This window comes from Lepidochelys kempii, chromosome 16, assembly GCF_965140285.1.
Source record: "Lepidochelys kempii isolate rLepKem1 chromosome 16, rLepKem1.hap1, whole genome shotgun sequence".
Lineage (NCBI taxonomy): Eukaryota > Metazoa > Chordata > Testudines > Cheloniidae > Lepidochelys > Lepidochelys kempii.
Window position 1 is genome coordinate 19077736 of NC_136395.1, and position 23770 is coordinate 19101505.

At 41.7% G+C, this 23770-nt stretch overlaps 2 protein-coding genes across 7 annotated transcripts in view; one reads left to right on the top strand and one right to left on the bottom strand.

Annotated features, from left to right (window-relative positions):
- SETX (senataxin) overlaps positions 1-23223 on the bottom strand; it is a 49327-nt gene extending 26104 nt beyond the window's left edge. For 4 of the 6 annotated variants that reach the window (XR_012155212.1, XM_073313819.1, XM_073313818.1 and 1 more), the window contains exons 1-9: positions 23102-23223; positions 15604-15787; positions 14833-15043; positions 14524-14633; positions 11266-11485; positions 10055-10174; positions 7231-7402; positions 6363-6453; positions 695-5362 (exon numbers count right to left, since the gene is read on the bottom strand). Coding sequence is in view for 5 of the 6 variants with exons in the window: in XM_073313819.1 (XP_073169920.1) it covers positions 695-5362; positions 6363-6453; positions 7231-7402; positions 10055-10174; positions 11266-11485; positions 14524-14633; positions 14833-15043; positions 15604-15786 (5775 nt within the window). In the remaining variant the exon portion in view is untranslated. Of the gene's footprint in view, positions 1-694; positions 5363-6362; positions 6454-7230; positions 7403-10054; positions 10175-11265; positions 11486-14523; positions 14634-14832; positions 15044-15603; positions 15788-23084 lie in introns of all 6 variants that reach the window. The other 2 variants (XM_073313817.1, XM_073313820.1) reach the window with 2 other exon arrangements.
- Positions 1-23770, top strand: part of GFI1B (growth factor independent 1B transcriptional repressor) — a 528613-nt gene that overhangs the window by 40666 nt on the left and 464177 nt on the right. The gene's annotated exons all lie outside the window — the stretch shown is intronic.

The window sequence follows — 23770 nt, forward strand, 5'->3', positions numbered from 1 at the left end:
AATTTTTATTGGACTAACTTTTGTTGGTGAAAGAGACAAGCTTTCAAGCTTACACAGAGTTCTTCCTTAACTGAAGGGACAGGGATACTGTATCTTTACCAGAACACTTTTCTAGCAAATGTTTGTGTTACACTGATGTTAAAGTTTTAAGCAGTCTGAAATAAGATCATTTCCCATATCAACTGGATCTCTTTTACAAAGCTTCTTGATGTCATAAGCCTGACTGATCTATTCATTCTTAACATATTTTTGGAAAACAAAATAGCCAAGACCTGACTTTTTCTTGTAAAAAGACATTGCGATTTTCCCTTTTAGGTCTTCTTTATACACTATGAAGAAAAAGGGGCACAAACCCAATTTTTCCCTTTGCAGGTGGCCTTTTTAAAGTTAACTGAAAGAGCTCAGTTATAGTGGATGGGAGTGCAGAGGGCATGGCAACAGTGCTCATGGAATGTCATTTTTTTGAGCACTAAATTAAGCTATAACATTTTAAGCTCTAACCCTGTCCTTTCCACAGAAATGTACAAATATCATTAAGATTTTTTTTTTTTTTAAATCAAGGCACAATAACATTTTCAGAAGTTAAGAAGAGCAGGTACCTAGTTCTTTTAGCTCTTCCTAAAATTTTCTATGCTTGATGAAAACAAACTTAAAGTGGTAACAGTTTCATAAAAAAAGCAGATAAGTTACTTACTGTTTCAAAGGCATTTAGCATCATCAAGGGGAAAAATATATTAAAATAGTCATTGTATCCCTGAAATTTGACAGGAACAGAGACCATAATTGATTGAAGGAGATTATGTGGAAGTCCAAACTGGCTGAAGTTGACAAACATTTCATAGTTCCATTTCAGAATCTCTGTAACAAAAATACTATGATCACGCTGTTGAGTGACAAGAGCATTTGCTTGTGGAAAGGAAGGGAGACCTCTTGCTTGCCCTGAATGAGCCCCCAAGGCAGACCTGTTGGGAAAACATGAAGTACTGTTTGTCTGCATGTTCTGGGGCCGGAGAACATTGCTGGAACTCTGGGACTGAAGACTATTGCTGAAACTTGGGGTCTTGACTATCTGGTTCTCTGTCAATACAGCTTTTGGATTCCCTGTCTTGGACACTCTGGATTTTACCACATTTGACTTGGCTTTTGATGACGAGTGCTTTGAAATATTTTCAAGATCCTTCGTGAGGTTGGCACTCCGTGAAGAGCTATTTGAGCTGAAAATTTTAGTAGTGGAAGGTTTTTCAGGCTTACGAGGTGGTAAAGCTGGCTTGACAAAGAGATGATCTGAAGCATCAGAGGCAGAATGCTTCCTACAGTACTCCACTGTCTTTTCCACCTGTTCTGTACAATCTTTGTACTTGCATTTCACAATACCTAAGGGCTCATTCTGCAGCAGACTTTCAGTAGCATCTACTTCCGTGTCTACTAGCTCTTTTTCACTAGCTATTATAATATCGCCAACATTTTCCATCTGCGAACACATTTCCATATCCACAGGATCTAACTGAGTTAAAAATAAATCATCATCACTCTCTTCATTTAATTTAGGCTTGCTCACTTCCAGAGTTGCCCCCTCAAAGTTAGGTGTAGATGGGGAAACCAGAGGGACAACATATTCTCTCTCTGCAGTTTCATTTTTGTAGTCTCCATTTAAAGATGAAGAAAAACATGATTTGATCTGTAATGCAGGAACTGCCATATTGTTTTCTTCTATTTTCATGTTAGATTCCTTAGAACCATGTGGAGCCATTTTACTCATGTGTGTAGTTTGGACTTCCTTTCTCCCAGGTGAGAAGCTTTTTCTCACTTTTTTCCCATCATTGCTTGAGGGACACCATACCCGCTCAGCTGTGCTTGCTTTTTGTTTTTCACTAGTTCCCGCAGCAGATACTGGGTCAAAATCCACAGGCTGTTGTATTGGGTGCTTTGGATCAGACTTTTCAGTTATTTTTTTCCTTCTGCCCTCAGAACTTCCTATCTGATTTTTCCCTCTCCCCACTTGTGTGGGTCTTATCTGCCTCCGAAACGGAAGATCTTGGCAGGCTAACATTTTTCTATTATGTTTTGTAACTAGATTCTGTGGAGCAATTAATTTAGTTTTTTGTTTCTGTGGAGTCTGAACTGCCCCAGCAGCTTTCCCATAACTGCGCAATTCAGCCAGACTATCTAAGGATCGCTGGGATAACTCAAATGCTTTGCGGGGGGCCTTTTTTAGGCCAAGTTTGACCACAGTTGAAGTTGGCTCAGGACACTGGTGAACTTTCTTTGGAGGAACTACAGCAGGGGTTGACCTGCAAGGCTCAGTATTTCTAGAACTAGTCTGAGGAAGTTTTTTGTTTTGCACAGTTTTAAGGCTCACTTTTCTGGGACTTCTAAGGGCAGTTCTTACCAACTTGGATTTTGCTAAGCTTTTGCCTGGGCTTAAAGTGCTTTTTTTAATAGTCAACTTTGAAGCTAATGATACACTAGATGCAGATGCTCTGGGTTCCATCAAGCCTGTGTTTTTGGCATGGTCTTTAGCAACAGCATCTGGCTGAGTAGAATTCTCAGACTGAGCAGTTGCATTTCCCTGGATAGCAGGCTCTTGAAAAGTTGCCTCAGATTTCGTGCCAGTTTTACTAACTTCCTTATGAGACAGAGAATCTACCTGCCTTTCAATGACCTCTTCTGCTTTTTCAATGACATCATCACTGATATAATCTGTATCATAACCCCAGTCATTTATACGATCTGCCAACTCAAAACTATCTGAAGCACATTTGCTTGTTGATGTCAAGTTAGAGTCTTGTTCCTGTGCCTGATTCACTTCCTCATCATTTATCTGAGAATCTTGCCAGACTGAAAAGACATCGTCTTCAGTTTCAAACTCAAAAAACTGAGAATTATGTTCCTCACATGGCAAAGGGGAGCTATGAGTCTCCAATTGCTCTTTTTTGTTTGCACTATCAGAAACATAGTCAGGTGTTAAAGGCTGTTTTTCTGGACACATATACACATCTTTTTTTACTGGTTTCTTAATATCCAACTTTTTTTCCTCATCAGAAGAAGAATCTGAAATGACGATGACTTCATTGTTGGGACAATCTGCATCAGAAGAGGACTCATTACTTTGGCCCTTTGTGGATGATCTAACAGCACCTTTTACTTTCCTTTTAATGTGACTCAGACGTACTGAGCATTCTTGGCTTGAATCAACAGGAAAATTGACACCTTTGGCATAAGCGGCTAAGGATAATTTATCAAGGTCTCTATCGATCTGAGAGTCTGTTAAGGGGCTAGCTCCAAATTGCTTCACCAAATCACATGCAACTGCTGCATTATCTTCATTATTTCTTTTTTCCTCTGAATCGCCTTCTCTTTTAAAATATCTTGAAAAATTTAACAGTCTGTCAGTTGACTCATGCTTAATTAAGAGCGGACTGATTAGAGGAGCATTCCTAGGTATCTCCTCTTTATTTTCAGAACTAGATAGACTGTTAAAATTTGCTGAAGTTTTATCTGTACGTAGCATGCTCACTTTTTGATCTTTGAGGTCACCTCTCTTTGGGCATAAACTGCCAGAATTAGACTGTCCTTGATCTGGTATTTCTGTGTTCAGGTCTTTATTCAGTAAAGGCTTTGGCAAAGAACTTGATCTTCCTGAAAGGGATCTCTTTTTCTTTAAATAATGTATAAACGTATCAAGTGGAATATTGTCTTCTTCACCTCCACTTTCACTTTCTTCCAAACCAGCCTCTTTTTTAATGGAATTTGAATAATCTGCCTTGGTGTCATTTGATTCCTGCTTAAGAGAGAGCAGCTTGATTTGAAAAGTACTGTTCATGCTATTCTCCTGTTTATTTTCAGAAGCGTTTAAAGTATTAAAGTTAACTGAGGTTTCACCTTCATTCAAAATATTCACTTCCTGATCTCTGCTGCCATCTTTACTTGTACAGAGACTCTCAGAGCGAGACTGTAGTTGGTCTACTTCCGAATTTGAAGCTGATTGCTTCATTAACTTCAATAGTTTTGTGGCCCAATCAGCATTCTGTACCTGGGTTTTCAAATTTGTGATTTTATCAGGATCTACTTTAAACTTTGAACAGGAATTAGGGGAGCAACTTCCATCCTTTCCATTTGAGCTGTGAGTGTCTTCATGAGAACTGGAACAAGATTGAGCATTCAGACACTCTGGCATCCTCACTTCTGTTTCGTCTCTCTCCAATATAGCATGACTTTTGAAATCACAGACTTGAGGACTTGTGTTGAAGCACTGTTTAAGTAAGGAGTTATTCTTATTTTGGTTCCCCTGCACTTGGTAGTTGTTTCCATTTTTATGGGTATCCCTGTGTATTTTTGTTGCTCCAGAGCTATCGGGATGTTCACATTCCTGAAATGACCTATCATGAGGTTCTTTTTTAATATCTGTCAAAAGGCATTCTGCAGTTACACATAATTTTGTATTGTTAAAAGACATTTCCCTATATTCCTCTTCCCAGATACCTCTTCTTCTTGGGGAAGAACTCTCTTGACAAGCCTCATCGCTCCCAGATGCTAAAGAAAATGGGGGACTGAGGCTATCCCTGTATTGTATATTCATCTGACACCTGTCACTGGCTGTCCCTTTCTCTTGCTTTATAGGAATGGTGGGCAAATTTGTACAGATCACGCTATTTTCCACAGGTATGGAAGCATTTGATGATCTGTCCTTTATACTTCTTATTACCTGCTTTAAACACATTTGCAATTCCTGAGTTTCCCGGTTGTTCAGCTGCCAACCCATAGGTAAGTTTCCACGCAAAAGCAGATTGAGTTTATCTAGAAACTGTTTGCAAACAGTTTGTTGCCCTAACTGGTAGCCTTCTCGAAGAAGGCTGCGTATCAACTGCACGCAAGCATGCTGTACAGAGTTAGAAGCCTGTGAAGATATTGTTGGTGTAAGTTTAGGAGCGTTTCCAGGTGCTTTTTCAGAGCAGCGCATAAATGCTATAGTTGGAAGTTTAGCACATTTCACTACTGCTTCCACCCATTCCTGAGAGCTAACCCAAAGCAAATGCAGGCACTTTTTATTTCTGTGTAGTTCAACAACTGACACCAAAATCAGGATGAAAAATTCAGAAACTTTGTCACATTGCTGGACTCTTTCACTGAGAAAGCCTTTGATTTCCGAGCACAGATGGTGAATGACCTCTACTATATAAGCCACGCCCAAGTCCTTGAGGTCCATTAGGGACTGAACAAAAGGAATAAACCATAGAAATGTGCTGTTATGGACACGCATATCTTGGCCAATATCAGATTGAAGCACATTAGCCAATGTCTGCATATCTTCGTACATGTTGGGGCAATAATCCGGACAAATGGCTGTCTTCCATCCAGTATCCTGAAATAGAAAAAGACAAATCAACTATTCATTAGGTATTTTGCACAATATCACTCTTATTATTCATTTGGATTGCTTTGATTTACCAAACAATACTCTCAGCCAAAAATTTCTTTTAGCTTCCACCCCTACAAATAGTGCTCATTATTTATTTATGGGCACTGATTTGATACAGCAGTTCAGTGGCATCCTAGAAATCAGTTACTAACCATTTTACCTCTACAGTCTAAACAAGACCAAACTCTACCATACACAAGGAACTTCTCCAAGTCCCAAAGAATAAACCATGAGATTAAAATATTGAAAACAGTTCACTTAGTCATTTAAAAAACCAAAGCACCAGTCACAGTATGTAGTATGAGTTTCCATGTCAAAGTGTCAAATGTACTTTATTTTAAATGTTTACAGACTCTGCACTATTTTGATATCAGATAGTCACAGCACTTTTGCTTAAGATACAAAAGTTGAGTGACAGTTATGATGCAAGTGTGTTCCTTATAAACAGAAACAGTTAAAAAAGTAAGTTATGTATGGGTCCAAAGTATTCAGTAGATCAAACATTTAATGGCATGTCGCTTCATTACATATTTAGCACAGTAGTTTAAAAATATCCATAAACCGACAAAAAGGATATAAAAGGGACACTGTCAAATAAAAATCTAGGAAACTTAAAAATGGGTAAAAAGTATTTCCACGTACAAACACCTGTCTCCTAGTTCCCCTACCAATTTTTGTTTTACCACAACACATGCCCATTTTATAAAATGTTTCTCTCTCCTCCATTGCTCCACGAAAGATCCACACAAACAGGAAGAAAAATGACTGACTATACTGGGTAAACAGTGAACGTGCCTAGAGACAAACTTCTATCCAGTGCACACAAATTACAAATAGAGAAAAATAATATATCTGAAAAGAAACCTACTCAAGAACACTAATAAATGAATCAGAAAAATAGCAGATAAAATAAATACAAAGCTTTTTTTTTTTTTGAATTTACCTTTTTGGGCTTTTCTGTGTTATAATTATACACTATCTGGCTGCAAGTAACCATTTCTTCCTCATAGTTTGACTCTGGTTCAGATTTAGTCCTAAAGAAAAGAAATACAAGTTGCTCCAAGACGTGCAAATTATTCATGAACTAAGTGAAATAAGAGTCAGAGAAGATTTCACAGTTTCAGATGCCACATTTTATTACTAACTGATGCAAGTGATAAAATGTATGTGGGAAAACATTAATATGGTACGTTAGAATGTGTAAGATTGTTCTAGTTCTATTATTTTATGGTGCCCACAAGTGTGGTAGATAGGATTGCCAATTTTGCTTGGATATATTCCTGGAAGTTTCATCATAATGACAATCTTTAATTAAAGAGTAATCTTTAATTCCTGGAAATTCCAGGGCAATCCTGGAGGGTTGGCAACCCAAGTAGGTGCTTTAAAGAACTTGCATAAAAGAAAGCTACAGGCTTCAGAGAGATCTTACTACTAAATGACAGATTTGGAAAATGACTTCAGGATTTAACATATACTAGGAAGAAATATAATGTAATAAGTACTTGCATAAACACGTTGTTTAACTGAACAAGATCCTTTTTGAAATGATCGTCCTTAGTTGTATTACTAACAGCTGCTTTGATGTTTAAAAATTCGCAGTTTTAATAATCAAATTTACCTATTTATGCCATTTACTATTTTCACTTCACTCATTAATGATAATGAAAAAAGACCGTTGAATGGGTGACTTAGCTAGTCTGCTGGTTGCTTAATTTTGAATGTCTAATATATGATTACTCTTAAAAGATGTTATGGTTATTCTTAAAAGATGCAACTCAAACACTATGTTAAATTTTAAAACTTGAACTCACCTCCTTGAACTATTGCGTATATTTTTTATTTCATTGTTGTAGCTGACATTGTTGATAATGGTTTGAAAGGCCTGGACTGGATCGATGAGTTGACCCCATACTTTAGACCCGAGCTGATCCAAAATCACCATAAAACAGTGCAGCGCTGGCCAGAAAGGATCAATGCTTTCATCTGAAATGTAACAGTTTAAGATCATGAACAGTTGAGGGGGGAAGTGTTCTGCCCTTTCCTACTGCTAGCTGAATACAAAGTGAATTTAATTCTTCATTTCAGTGCTTTTATTAGTTTAAACATTGAAAAAAAAGTGGATTACAACTTTTAAAAATAATGTTTAAGCCTAAAAAAGTCTTAAAAAAATTTAAAAAAAAAACACCCAGAGGAAGAGGAGAAGGGAAGAATTTAAAAATTCCCCTCAGAAGCAACACTGGTTTTGCAGATAAGGTCTGAGACCAGCCACGCTTTCCCTCTATAACAAGTAACCTGGAGGAGCGAGAGAAGGGAAGATATAAAATGGATGATAATTTTTAAAGCTTCCCCTCACTGCAAAGCTATGTCATTCCTACCTTTTTCCCTTTTTGTTTTGGTTGTTGATATTTTGGTGGGCGCGGGTAAGAGATATATTATTGAGATGAGTTATTATGCCTCATATAGCTGCCCAGGGAAGGAGTGTTATGTCTGAGAAAGAGCTCTATTTTTCTTTGATTATTTTATATTTCAGCTTTTGCAGCCACTGTGTCCTTCTGTTTGGCCTGCCTCCCCTGCCTAGCCATTAGTGTGGCTAGGAGCCCCCTCCCTAGAAGAAGTGAACAAGATGAGAAATTTAATTTTTTCCCTCTTGCCTCTAAACACAATAAAATCTGAAGAGATAAAAAGATTTGGTAAAAGTGTTTATTATTGTTATTTACAGGTATTTGTGTGGAGAACACAGGGCTAGACAGGGAAGAATATCTGAATCTTACAGCTTTGTCAACTGATTTGTTCAAAAGAATCTTCTATTTAGACTTCTGCAGTTAGAAAATTTTTAATGATTCAATGGAGAAAAGTACCTAAGAAGATTCAGCTACAAAGATAAAGGGTTTTTTTGTTTTTTTTTTAAATCAGCATCTTCTCTTCTGGTACAGAAAATGACACAGCATTTTGAGTGTCCAGCACAGAGTAACTCATTCTCAGCATTCCATTCTAGTTTCATTAACGAAGCTGTTAAGAATCAGAATCTGATATATCTTTAGAGGATATTTTGGAAACTGTTAAAATGAGTGCAGATAAATCAGATTCTTTTCCCACAGTAACTGAAACTGAGGAATTTGTAAACAGTATAAAGTAAATTACAGACATCAGCTAAAAAAATGAAGCTTCAATCTGCTTTAGATAAATGTAAATTTGCTAGAAGTTCACTGATTCAAGAAAACATATGCTTCTGTAGAAGAACTCTTGAGTTTTTAAAAAACAACTCTTGCATTAAAAACTAGAGTACTGGGATTACCAAAAGAAATGAAAGAGAAGATGCTATTAAAGAAATTCCTTTGTTACTTGACAAAATATCTGATTATAAATTTACTCTGCCAATAAAAAAATTGATGGCAAACAAGACTCTTTGTCTGCAGAAATCCCAGACCTTAATTATCTCCTTTAGTTCGGATAATGTTAAAGCTCAATTTTATACTCAGGACATAGTCTCCATTTTTCGAGTTCTAGCTCACATAACACTAACAAGGGGGCGCAGAATAATTAAAAAGTGATTGAATTATATTGGTATTTAGGCTTTTTTTTTTTTACCCCAGAAGACTAGCACTAATTTTTGATGGTAAAAGGTTGTATTTTTATGACTGACAAAGCAAAAAAGTCTTAGATGTTTAGATGCAATTACTTCAGGAAAAAGATAAAAAAGGAGAGGATCCTCATGTGTACAGTAGGCTCTTACCACAATTTGAGTAATTTTAACTTTTCCTCCTCCTCCTCCTCTTTTCCTTTGTTTTGTTGCTTCATCTAGATGCTAATTAAAATAGAATAATCTATCAACTATTGAAGGGATATTTCCTTTTAAAGCTCCTTCAGATCTGAGATAATGATACTATACAGTTTTCTTGTATATGTGTTCTTCTTCATGTAAGATTATAAACTTTTTCTTTAATGAAAATATTGCACTTATAAAGATCCAATCTTTTTCTTCTCATATTACAAAAAGAAACTTATAAATAATTAAAAACATCCAAATCTCAGAAAAAGGATCCGAAAAATAATTAGCAGGAACTACAAAGTTTGAAATGTTACCTTTGCAAATTAAAATAGTTACCACACAACTATGAACTTTCCATTTTCACTGAATTGTCTCTCACACCACTAATCAGGAGGATATGGAAATTCAGCTTCCAGGAAAGGTAAAAACATAATCCTGGAAGAATGACTTCTTCCCTTTAGAATGCAAGAGCCAGAATACATACCACATGGAAAAAACTGCACCATCTCTTCTAAGGGGAAATCACCCACTAATTAGAAAAAAAAAGTTTGCCCTCATCTAACGCTTTACATATGGCTCCATAAAGCCATAAGAGGCACCTTTTCTCCACTTTTCAAAGTCCCTTTGAACCTTGTTTTTCAGTGTTTGTCTCAAGGTATATGTTCAAATACTGTTCTTCACATCAGGGAAGGAATGAAATGTTGAAGTCTGAGAAACCCTGTCTTTGGCATTATACTTCTATACCAAAAATAATTTGTTCAACAAAAGTAGTAAGTTCTATTAGGAATTATATCACAACCAGAATATGACTGTTCATAATCCATTTTTTAATCTCTATCACTGCCTCATCAGTTAAAATTAATTACCATCTGTTTGTTTCTCCATGGTGTGAAGTATAGACTGCATGAAATCATTCTGCTTATCTGGACCCAGCAACAAAGAATCCATAGCTTGTTCTTCCAGCACTGTTAGCAACATACAGATACCTGCAATGAAAGCAATCTGTCTTTACGTTTGTGTAGGAGATCCATTTTTTTCCTCCCTTCAAGTTTTGGCAAACCTAAATAGTACTGTTTTCCAAAGCTCACTGCAATGAAAGCTCTCAGAGGAAATGATCAGCATCAGAGGAACCTGAAGCGGATGAATTTAAATAAGCTACTGAGCCTCCTGGACAGACACAGTTAGAATTCTTCTATTTGACAACTCCCAAAATGCATTACACATTTCAAGAACTTTGATTGCACTGATCTCATAGGGCTTGAGACAAGATCCAAAGAGAATTAACTGAAATTTCAACAACTCTAACTTTGCAGAATGAATATTCCCATGAAGAACAGCGATATACCTGTGGGTTTGGTGGTTACTGTATTTTGCCAGCTAAAAGGCGACTAAAGGTTAAATCCTGCATGAACCCAAAACAATAGCTGTAGACAGAATTCAATTGCCTGGACAATACCAAGAATCTAATGGATGAAGGCACCTCCAAACCCCATCTAAAGAAGCGAACAAGCCAGTTCTAAGGTTTCAAACAGGGTTCCTGAAACTGACCGGAGATCTTCAGGTGGGAACTTTCAAAGAAATCTTTGAAATGAATAAAAGACAGCCTGTGTCCTGAGGGGGAGACACAGAGAGGCAGCAGCAGCTACAAAGGTACATCCTGTTTCACCAAGCTTCAGAGTTTGAGAGGTGTCTGGTTCAAGTGGAACCTACTTAAACTAGCAAGGAAAGGCTATGCTTAGGTAAGGCAATATGCATTTAGGCTTTTTTTAACCCTTTTCTTCCTGCTTGTAATGTTCCTAAGAGTAAATAAATCATACTCTGTCTTGAAAAAGCTGTTCTCTGTTACTGCGTTTACCAGCTGGTCCAATTCCCAGAGAGGATTCTCTAGCAAGGATTCTCCAGAGGCACTGTAACCTAGGGGTTCAGTTAGAAGTGGGGTGAATCGCAGAATTCCACTCAGAGCAGAGCGTAGGGGTTGGCCTGCCACTTGAAAGAAATGCCACAGCCAACCCCCACCCCTAGGTGGGGGGGGGGGAGAGCAAGCACAAATACAGCTCACTACTGAACAAACACTCACCAAGCCAGTAGTTTTTGTAGTTGGTGGTATCATACAAATGGGATGGCAGAAGAATGAGTTTCCCCTTCTCAATCATTGAAGAACTATAAATATCAGGACTGTCAAACAGCCCCAACTCAATGACTTTAAACAAGCAAGTCAACACTTCCTGTAAGTCATAGTAATCATCCCTGTCGACTTTCCCTAAATTTCTTGCTGTCAGGATGGCCCATCGACGAATCTATATATTAAAAAAAATACTTAATTACTACTAAAAGGAATACGACAAACAGGAATCTCAGAAAAAGCTGTAAGTTTAACAGCCATATTCCTAATAAAATGTGGTCAAATACATTTGTACTAAGGGCAAGTTCTTGAAAGTGAGAATCAAGTATTCTTCCAGCATAAACAAACATTTCCCCGTGCATATTACAAACTGTGTGCAATGCAATCTAAAAAATCCAAAAGAGTTAGAAAGCATACATTCAAGGGCAAAATCTAACTGGAGGCACAAGATAGAGGCACTCTTTATCTCTAGACTTGTTTGATATCCTTGAAACTTTACTGATCAACATTTAACACAGACAGAAGTGCAATTAAGGAACCATAAGTTAATGCTGTATGTGAAGGATGCCTGTCTACTTATTACTGAGCCAGAATCCATCTTTTGACATACTTGAAGGACTATGGATAAGTTCACGGAGGATAGGTCCATCAATGGCTATCAGCCAGGATGGACAGGGATGGTGTCCCTAGCCTCTGTTTGCCAGAAGCTGGGAATGGGCGATGGGATGGATCACTTGATACTTACCGTTCTGTTCATTCCCCCTGGGGCACCTGGCATTGGCCACTGTCGGAAGACAGGATACTGGGCTAGATAGACCTTTGGTCTGACCCAGTATGGCCATTTTTATGTTATGTACAGTATATTGTCAGATTATAAAATAGGGTAATATATCTCCTATGCATTTCTCAGGACCAGCTTGTACACCAGTTTGAATGGCAGAATTTTCAATGGGTAGCCTCCCTAAAATGCCTACAGATCCACATCCATACCAGCTATCAAACTCTGTCAAGTAAAATCTGGATCCACAGACACAATATCAAATAACTTGAAAAAATGACAAATACTCACCTCTTCCTGTGGAATAAAAAGAATATTAAGGTGAATAGCCTGCCTAGGTTACTATAAACCCTTATATCCCTCCTGATCTACACACCCAAAGTTGCTTACTCATATCAAACTATTCACTGACTTTCTCGGAAGTGAGGTAAGGAGGACATTCTGTCCTGCCTTAGTCCTAAAGTGTACTATGAATCCCCTCAAGATACACAGCAGGCCTTTCAATGGTATCAGGGCTTAGATCCTAAGATCCAGGTGTTCTGTGGATTCTATATAACCACCACTCCTCAATCCTTCCCACAGCTATTGAAGCTACCAGCAAGATCAGGACAGCTCCAGCTGGAGTCCTAGAGTTTCACACTTCGTTGTACACAAAGGCAGTTTTGTAGGATAATCTAAGTCTCCCTGTAGAGTTAAGATTATGTCAAGGGAGTGAACAACTCTGTACCAATTACTTCCGTAGGTCTTTTTCTGGTCTTCCAATGCTATTTGGCTTGCAAATATCGACATTTTGATAATACCTGTGATTTTCAACCCAGATGCACCCCAGAAATTCCCACTTTCTTACCATTCCTTAAGGGACTGGGTTCAAAAGGTGATAAGCTACCGCCATCTACTACATTATGAATGCCCTCAAGGTCTGCTTCGAACTAGAACATATGGCACAGAGACCTCCCATTGTGGTCTAGGATTGGCCTATTAAAATATCCTCCCTGAACCTCGTTCAGATACATACAACTAAAAATACCATCTAGCCTCCACTAGTCTCAGAATGAAGAAGACTAAAATAAAGGACAACTGTGCCTGCTGGTAATATCAAACTCTGTGTGCTATGTCACTATATATGCTATGGGAATGCTCTGTAATTACAGGATTTGGGGAGGAAGTGTGTTCCTGGCCGTCTCTTATTCCAACTGACAGTGCCACTCTCACCACTTCTATTTCACATTGGAGGTAATTCCAAGATCTCTGAACCTCAGACTACCCAAGGATATAGCTTTTAGTGACTAAAAACAAATGATAACAGAGATGGAAAGACTCAACATCCTAGAACACGGCTGGAGTATGAACATTGTATTTGGCTATCTTGGAAAGAGTGGCATACAAAATATACTTGGACTCAGTTTGAAAGCACAGATCTTTATTTACAGAGATGCTGAACTCCTGCAACTCCTATTGACTTTAACTGAACTTTTAAGTTCTCATCACTTCTGAAAACAAAGTCCCATGGCTTTTGTCCCTTGACAGGTATCAGTGATGCAGGGTTACATATTGTGAGCTTCTGCACCACACTTTCCACTTTATATGAACTTCATTTGCTGAATACATGATGCATTTCCCTCCTCTCCTTCACTTCTGATCCCCCCATTCTCAATCAATTATTTTCTTTACAGGCAACAGAATTCCATTTTCTTTGGATTGTATTCCTATCCAAATTCTAATTGAATAACCTGCTGTGCCAAAAAAGGAGAATGAAGAATCATGCTGAATTTTGAACCTTAACTCTGTTTTTCCAAATCTTGTAATTAAAAATAAAATCAATCTGAATGTTATTTAAACTCAGTCTATGTAGTGGAATTTCCTTTCGGTACAATTTTTATTTTGAAAAACACCTGCTTCTTTAGGTTCTCAATTCAGTATGAGGCTCAATCTCCAGAACAGGTGAAATTAGGAAAAGACTCAGTAGAAATTAAATGCTTTAAACTGTTAGGTGCTCCTATTATCCACCTTGAGAAAAGCCATATAATACCCAAAATGTTAACAATGTTACAAATGGCTCAAATTAAACAGTAAACATTGATTAGTCTGCTGACTTTAATGTGCCGTGGCACTGACTTTTCTTTCTTGCATGCTCTTGAAAAATGCTGAGAACAGCTGATTTTGCAAAACAATCACTTATTATCATGGATAGGAATATTATATGCCAAGACATACTAATACCATTACTAATCAAGGTTACATGCTTCTATGGATTGTTTATATGAGGAGGATACCGCAGAAATGTTTGAACCTTGAAACAACAGGCGTATTTCTCCTGCCAAATATGAACAAGGATACACGTACACAGTCAAATCCCTGAAACAGAAGTGCCCAGTAAAAGCTTAAAGTGAGTTAATTTTTCTGATTGTATTCTCATTGTAGGAGAAATAACTCACCACTTCATTGGGGTGTACCAACAACAGATAAATGCCTGGATGTTTGTCAAAGACCTGAAAGGAGAAGTTAACTTGTTCCATTTTACAAAGAGCCTCAACACAGAGCTCACCTAAACAAGAGGAGACATAAATGGTAAAAATTAACCAACACCAAGACAAGCTAACTTATTTTACTCCTTAAAGAAATATTACCCTTATTTTAGTAGGGCAACTAAACATTTCACTAATGCCTGTTTAAAATAATTATTTTCACCTTCTGCAATAGTGAGAATACTAGATTCTTTCAAGTGTAAGCCATGAGATACTCACTGATTCGTTCATGTAGCAGCAGGTATGGGTATTTCAGTATTTCTAGAAGAGGTACACGCAGGTTGTTCTCAAAATCTGGGCCTGTGTAACCAGACAGTTTAGTTTCCCCATTGTCATCCACTATAAATAATTCATCATCCTCTTCAATATCTGTCTTCATGGATTTCTCAAAGTGGTCTATGAGACGGGAGGTTTCCAACTCCCATAAGATCTATTCAGGGAAAAGGAAAAAGGAGACAATAGTCTGTCCAGGTTGCTAAGACTGAGGATGTTTAACATCATGTGGAACTCCTGATGAGATTCTAAGAGCTCATTACTTTGTTTTGGAAAGTTACTTTGCAGACATGGTGAGAAAATATTAACAGTTGGGCATGGAACTCAGGTGACACAGATCATCATCAACATTTTCAATTTGGAATTGACTGATTATAGAATAAGTAAAGTAACTTTAGTGGCAGTCAGAAATTGTAGGTACTTAATGAATAAAGTTTTGAATAATTTATTCATTTCTGAATAAAGTTAATAGCTTTATCATTATTTTAGACAGAAGACTGATAATTGGGACAAAGTTCTGTATTTAAATACAGGAATAGAGCACATTACAAGAACTTACAATTAAATGGTAGCATATGCCTCCTGCAATAGTCAGCTAAACACAGAGCCCTCACAAAATTCCTCTCCCTCAGTCAGACCTAACCACCATCAAATCCCACCCTCTGAGGTAACTCAATTAAAGCTTTTATTCTGTGCAGCTCAGTAGGAGACAATTACCTCCTGCAGTAAGCTTGGCAATTCATCCCTTGCCTTGTGATATTCAACCACACATTCCAGGCAGTAACAGAGATCATCATTGGCTGCTGCACGATCTTCAGGAGACAAAGTCTTGGAAGCATAAGTTCTTAGGAACTGGGTGGTGGAGGAACCACCAGGCGTACACCAACAACATGTGCTCATTCTTCAGATACACACATAGAAAGAGGGAGGGAGTTATTAGCAATCAAAACACTGAAAGTAGTAATAAGATCCAATTTCACCAAGATCTCTTAAATGCTAAGGGCTAGAGATTTCTGTAATGTGCAGATGCAGTGGTCATATATGATTTTTAAAACACTATGACCAAAACAATCAAATGTAAGTGCCCAAGTTTAAGCATTTATATCCATATTTATGCACCTCATAGAAGTGGCCTCATTTTCAGAGCATTTGAACACCTACAGTTCCCAGTGAAATACAAAACAAAATTTAAAAACTAATAATTAAAAAGTATTTTATTACTCCTACAATTAATTCATTTGGATAACACGGATATGAAAAATTTCACCTTGCATGTAACTAAAGAATCGATAACTAACCCACAATACAACTTTAATGAACTCTTTCAACATATATAATATTAATATACGTATGCATCAGAACATTTGTTTGTGAAAACGAGGGTTTATCGATACAAAGTTTGATTAGTTCTACTTCAGCTCCCTAAGATTCTCATAATTCAATGAAGCCATCGCTTAGATTTAGGAAAATGGATTAAAGATTTTTCAGTTTAGTAGTCATCCCTGACATTCCCACAAGTGGCTACCTCTACATTCAGAATAAGAGAAGTTTATGATAAATTCTATCACTTCTACCAAGCTAATAATAAACAAACAAAGAATAGATTCTATATAACAATTGTGTAACTACAGGTGCTCAGCTTTATTAATACCAATACTAAAGGTATACGCTGGCTATGAATCAAACGTTTTCATTCTCCTCACTTTGTATCAGTTAAGGTGACAACCTAATTTATTAGTATCACTTCCTAAAAGGTACTCACGTTATGAAAAAGGGTTTGTGCACTTGGTTTGTTATTGTTACTTAACCCACACAGGAATGGTACTGAAAGGGACAGTTCCTCAATTTGCTGGACACAGTCTTGAATTAGGCAAATATTATACTACTTTATGAAGCTATGAAAGTGGAGGTACATGCATATTTAGTAACTTGAGAAAATATTTAGTAAGCTATCACCTAAAATTGTGTGTCAGTTTCAATTTTTATGGGTTTAGCCTAAAATGCATCAGTAATATCTGTTGTGTGTGGAGCAATTAGCTATCATATGACTACTGACATTTGGAAAGGAGGCCTTGGTGAACTAGCACTCCATGAGCAATAGTCTAAACATGAATGGTCTTGAAATTGAGAATAAAGTCCAGATAATTTCTATTGCGTTTATGAGACTCCCCTAATGAAACAACATAGTGCACAGCTTGGAGTAACAACCTAATCAAAGTTAATATTCTGTCACTATAATTAAAATAATAAAAGTCTCCAAAATGGGCACTTCTTGTCAGCATTTCTAAATATTTTCACAAATCCACAGTATTCTAAACATTCTAGGACCAGACATTGACTTATTCTTCCTGACCAAATATTCCAATAAATCATTTGGTTAACGTCTATTAGTAAACATACATCTGCATAATACTGGCCTACAACTGGATCAGTATATATCCTCACTAATACCATACAAAAATCAGCTGTATTTAAAACTAGTAGACTTTTCTTAATTACTAAAGATAGCCCACCTATCCTTAAAAAGTGGCTGAAATATCACAAGTTAATTTGAATATTACAGGGATCTTAAATCTTTAACAACAACAAGGTGCCACAAGTACTCTTCGTTTTGTTTTGTTTTTTTAACATGACTGTGCCTTCACTGGTGCTCAAATTGTAGTCAGCATACTACTGCTTTTCCCTGAAGCATTTGCTGGTGCTCCATGCTACTGAGTCTCCTTGCTTCCAGATGCTAAATTGCATTACAACGCAATTAAAAACATTTTCCTAATTTTTTTTCTGATACCAGTTTCTGTACTTGACACTGTGACCTTACATAACCATAAATGAAAAGGAAGTAGTGGTCTATGAGAATTTCTCGAATAGGATGGAGGCCACACTGAAAAGTTTCAGGATCCCTGTATTAGACTATGTAAACTGTAAGTCAGATTCTGCCACCATTGTCCACACATTGGGGTGTACCTTTCTTGTCAAGCAGCCCTATTGAAATTAATGGGACTAAGTACAGAGTATGAAATCACTCAGGGAGGACAGGTGAGAGAATATGGTCCTATGATGTTTATGTTAAATACTTAAATAATAAGTTTTTAGAAAACCTAAGATTAGAGGACCACCACCATCATGTGAAGAGTCATAATGGTGACCAAATCATGATAGAAATCAATTCAGGGCCAGTCTACACCATCAATCTCACCACATCTGGAGACCAATTTACAGCTTGTCTTGGTTATGTAACTTAGACAAGACCATACATTTCAGTTTACTGAATTCCATTACAAGGTTAAGTCATTGCACAGGTCTCCACCACAAAATGGAACTGTGTTGTAACTGGGCCAAAGAACAACACTACTGAACTCTGACAAGTTCATTTCTGTGGGCTTTGCGGGAATATGTTTGAACATGGTTCCATAATAGTGAAGCCCAGCACTGATATGGACTTTGAGAGAACATGAAGTGTGAGTGAAAAACAAAAACGTAGTAAGATTCCCCAGATAACAAACAAAACTGCTATGCATGCGTGTTTTTTATCTTGCTGATTTACCCAGGGAAATCTATTGGCTTAAAAATGAATTAGTTTCCCTCATTTTATGCCATTTCTTATGAACATTAATTAACATGCATACTGGAAAAAGTTTTAATTATCTTAAATATAAATCCATTTACTCAACACATTTTTCTATCATTTGCATCACTGGCTTGTTAATAATACAAGAGTTATGTCTAAACAAGGGGCAATTCTCTCAACTCCTCTTCTCCTATTTGATGTTGCAATTAAGTCACATGGTTTTGTTTATGACATCATCAAAATATTTCCAGCAATACAAGGATGCCAAACACAACTTAGTAGAGTAAAAAATAAAAACCATCTCCTACAGCAACCAAGGAAGACCAGGCCAAGTATATTTTTACAAATATTCTCTCTCCCAAGTTAGCTTTTGCACTAAATAATCCAAGCAAGAACCAGCATTTCCTGACTTCTGAGAATTTACCTGCAACTTTAACACTCTCACCAAGATTTTGTTAAAGGAATTACCTAGATTTTTTTTTTAAATTATAATCTGAAACTATTTGTCTAAGAACCACCAGAATGTCTTATCCTGCACAAGGTGCACAATCATTAAAGCAAGGCCGCCTACAGAGTCTTCCTTCATTCATTGCATACCTTATTCAACGAGACAAGGGCACATCATTGACTGTTGAAAACTTGATTTGCTAGACACATTAATAAATATTTAATATTGTTATTACAGTAGTGCCCAGAACCTCCAATCAGTGTTGAGGCCCTCTGTTACGTGCTGTACAATGCCTTCTGAACTCAGACGTCTTAGCCACACTGCTTTACAAATGTGAAGATCAAAACAAGGCCATCTCAAACTCCTCACCAACTCAAACACTACACATTCTCAGACTTTAAATCACTTCTATTAGGGTTCAGTTTTAGACCATCAGTGTTATGATAGGTCAAATAACCAAAGCTTAGGCAAGCTTAGTAATCAAAAGATTATTAGTCAAAGATTCAGGAGCACTATACAGAAAGGAATGAGTTAATACTTCACCAATCTGAAGAACAGGTTTTTGCAGAAGTTACATCTTCATTCTGTTCCAAATCATTACCTCACTTCTACTTATATTTATAACCCTGTTTATCATGGACACAAAAATGCCCCAAATTCCTTCATCTCATGACATACCCTAATCTTCCTTTTCCATGCAGGTTGCACCTACTGTCCAAGGTTCTTAGATATCTGCATCCAGTTAATTTAACAATCTTGCAACAATTACAACAGTTGCTTATTACTTAAAGCCCAAGCAAAACAGAGAACACTATCTTGTCCTTGATGATCTCTACAAATGCAAACAATAAAAGCTTACACAATTTTTAATACATTTCCAGCACAAAGCATGCTGAAAGCAATACATTAAGCATAGGTGCACAGCTTTCAATAATACATTAATTTTGGCTAAGTAATTTTGACTAACACCTCCAATGGAAAGTGCTTCAGCACTCCAACGTTTAAGAGCTGTATCTTTTGGATCAATCTGTCAAGACATATAGCAAAATTCTACAAAGCATGCAGGAAGTTTCCCCATTTACATGCTTTTAACTTTAAAATTACTGAACCAATTTTCTTCAAACTTGTTCTGTTCCTTCTAGCTCAATGAGATCTACAAACCAGGCTAAGTTTGTTATGTTTTTAGTCACTGAATTAGCCCGTGTACAAACTTTTTGATTGAAAATTTAAAAATAATGCACCCAATTTTGTTCAGTTTTTCCAAAAACAGATTAATTCACCTCCAGATTGAAAGCAAGCCATGAAAATTTCAGCACCTCAGGAATTAGTTTTAAAATTATGAGCAACCAAACAAAAAGGATTAGAATAGAAAATAGAATTCAATCATAACTATATATGAAAATTTAACACATATAGTACACTGCATGTTCAAGTCACTGTAAGTACTGGCTAATTTATTCTCAGAATCCTGTAAGACAGATGTTACCCCCTTGCAAGTTGTTTGCATGCAAGCAGCTTCCCTATAGTGTAACCAGCTGCTCCACATCACTGGACAAACCAGAAGTCGCTGCCTAAGAGTTACTAAAGGTACTTCAGCAACATCTGTACACTGTACCTCAAAATAACTAGATGACTCCATTTAACATTACACTTTCCACAGGCTTAAGAAGATTTCTGTGGAATGGGACAGGACAGGACCATTAGTGTTTTAAAAAATGTTAAATGTTTTTTAAAATGTTAGGGCATGAACAAACTAAGCATATGCTTTCTAGGAGTGTTGCCTCTGGAACGCCTGGTAAATCTCTGCCAGTTCAGGAACAAATGAAAGGTCTGGTCTGGACAGGGAGAGTGATACCTGACCTCAGCTACAGGTGAAGACATCCCAGAGGGGGACTCATCTTCTATTCCATGGCAAGGAAGACAGGAAGATAGTGGTGGAAGAACAGGGAGGAATTTTTTGGCAACTGGGGCCCAATTACTATGGGAGAGGAGTGTGTGTATATTTTCTACAAAAGGAGGAATTCTACTTGGGGTAAGGATTTGAGCTGACCTTCTAAACTGAGTGTGATGGGGATCTGGGGAAGTAGAAGAATTTACTTCCTAGATCTGCATGTCTGTGGGGAAGAGGTTGGAGAATAATAGAGAAGGGGGCAATTTCCATGCTGTAGGTGGGACTGGCTGAGCAGGCTGGCAAGGGAGCAGTCTCCATGCTTGGGGAACAGGAGCACCATGTTCTGGGGGCACTGGAACAAGGACAGTCTCCATGCTCAGGGGAGGAGGGGAACAGGGAGCTGAGGTAAGAGCAGTCTCCATGCTTGGAGGGCACTGGCCAGGACAGGGGCAGTCTCTAGGTTCAGGAAGGCAAGGGGCAGTCTCCAGGCTCGGGGGGGGGGGCGGGGGGCACTGGCCAGGGCAGTCTCCAGGCTCGGGGGGCAGTCCCCTCGGGAGGGCTCTGGCAGGGGTGGGGGGGGCAGTCTCCAGGCTCGGGGGCAGTCCCCTCGGGAGGGCTCTGGCCGGGGCGGGGGGGGGGGGCAGTCCCCTCGGGAGGGCTCTGGCCGGGGCGGGGGGGGGGGCAGTCCCCTCGGGAGGGCTCTGGCCGGGGCGGGGGGGGGGGGGGGGCAGTCCCCTCGGGAGGGCTCTGGCCGGGGCGGGGGGGGGGGGGGCAGTCCCCTCGGGAGGGCTCTGGCCGGGGCGGGGGGGGGGGGGCAGTCCCCTCGGGAGGGCTCTGGCCGGGGCGGGGGGGGGGGGCAGTCCCCTCGGGAGGGCTCTGGCCGGGGCGGGGGGGGGGGGGCAGTCTCCAGGCTCGGGGGGGCCTCTGGCCGGGGCGGGGGGAGGGGCAGTCCCCTCGGGAGGGCTCTGGCCGGGGCGGGGGGAGGACAGTCTCCAGGCTTGGGGGCAGTCCCCTCGGGAGGGCTCTGGCCGGGGCGGGGAGGGGCAGTCCCCTCGGGAGGGCTCTGGCCGGGGCGGGGGGAGGACAGTCTCCAGGCTCGGGGGCAGTCCCCTCGGGAGGGCTCTGGCCGGGGCGGGGGGAGGGGGGGCAGTCTCCAGGCTCGGGGGGGCTCTGGCCGGGGCGGGGGGAGGGGCAGTCCCCTCGGGAGGGCTCTGGCTGGGGCGGGGGGAGGGGCAGTCTCCAGGCTCGGGGGCAGTCCCCTCGGGAGGGCTCTGGCCGGGGCGGGGAGGGGCAGTCCCCTCGGGAGGGCTCTGGCCGGGGCGGGGAGGGGCAGTCCCCTCGGGAGGGCTCTGGCCGGGGCGGGGAGGGGCAGTCCCCTCGGGAGGGCTCTGGCCGGGGCGGGGGGAGGACAGTCTCCAGGCTCGGGGGCAGTCCCCTCGGGAGGGCTCTGGCCGGGGCGGGGGGAGGGGGGGCAGTCTCCAGGCTCGGGGGGGCTCTGGCCGGGGCGGGGGGAGGGGCAGTCCCCTCGGGAGGGCTCTGGCCGGGGCGGGGGGAGGGGCAGTCCCCTCGGGAGGGCTCTGGCCGGGGCGGGGGGAGGGGCAGTCCCCTCGGGAGGGCTCTGGCCGGGGCGGGGGGAGGACAGTCTCCAGGCTCGGGGGCAGTCCCCTCGGGAGGGCTCTGGCCGGGGCGGGGGGAGGGGGGGCAGTCTCCAGGCTCGGGGGCAGTCCCCTCGGGAGGGCTCTGGCCGGGGCGGGGGGGGGGCAGTCTCCAGGCTCGGGGGCAGTCCCCTCGGGAGGGCTCTGGCCGGGGCGGGGGGAGGGGGGGCAGTCTCCAGGCTCGGGGGCAGTCCCCTCGGGAGGGCTCTGGCCGGGGCGGGGAGGGGCAGTCCCCTCGGGAGGGCTCTGGCCGGGGCGGGGAGGGGCAGTCCCCTCGGGAGGGCTCTGGCCGGGGCGGGGGGAGGGGGGGCAGTCTCCAGGCTCGGGGGCAGTCCCCTCGGGAGGGCTCTGGCCGGGGCGGGGGGAGGGGGGGGCAGTCTCCAGGCTCGGGGGCAGTCCCCTCGGGAGGGCTCTGGCCGGGGCGGGGAGGGGCAGTCCCCTCGGGAGGGCTCTGGCCGGGGCGGGGGGGGGGCAGTCTCCAGGCTCGGGGGCAGTCCCCTCGGGAGGGCTCTGGCCGGGGGCAGTCTCCAGGCTCGGGGGACGTTTCCACAGGCGGGGAGGGGGCACTGGCCGGGGGGGGACGTTTCCAGGCGCGGGGGCTTCTCCTCTTTCCCTCCCTCTCGGCTGCCCCCTCACCTCCTCCCACCACCAACCTCTGGGCGCGGGCCTCAGCTCTACTCCGCCACCATGGCCCCGGTGGGCGTCCAGCCAACGCTCCCCCGCCTCAGGCCAGCCCCCGGCACAGCCCCCACCCCGGGTTCTCCTCACTTCCGGCCCATCCGGGTGTCGCGGCCGGAAGTGAGTTTGTTTTTCCTCCGGGGCGGGGCGGGGCCAGGAGCGCGCAGCTCTAACCTGGAGGGGCCCCGCCCCAGGCTGGGGGGGGCGGGGCGGGGGAGGCTCTTAAAGGGCCCGCGGCCGGCGGGAGAGACGCGGGAAGGAGCTGCCGCGCGGAAAGGGGAGAGAAGGAGCGACGTAGGAGAGGTCCAGGGCACTAGCCTAGGAGGACGTGGGTTCAATTGAGGTTGGCCCCAGCCTGGGCTAGTCCCCTGGAAATGAGGAGCATAAAGACCTGTGTCGGGCTGGACTGTAACCGCTCTGTGCCTCAGTTTCCCCCTGACAGCCCCCCCCCCCCCCCCCATCCAGTACTGGGACAAACCCAGGCATCGCGTTAGCGGGCAGAAGACAGGGACTATGCCATTTTGAACACACCCCTCCCCCCCCCCCACCAGGGTGGCCTCAGGCGCACGGTGCCTGTGGGGTCCTGCCCGCGCCGGCGGGGCAGCGCACCGGGAAATTGGTGCTGCCCCCTCGTGGCGCGACCC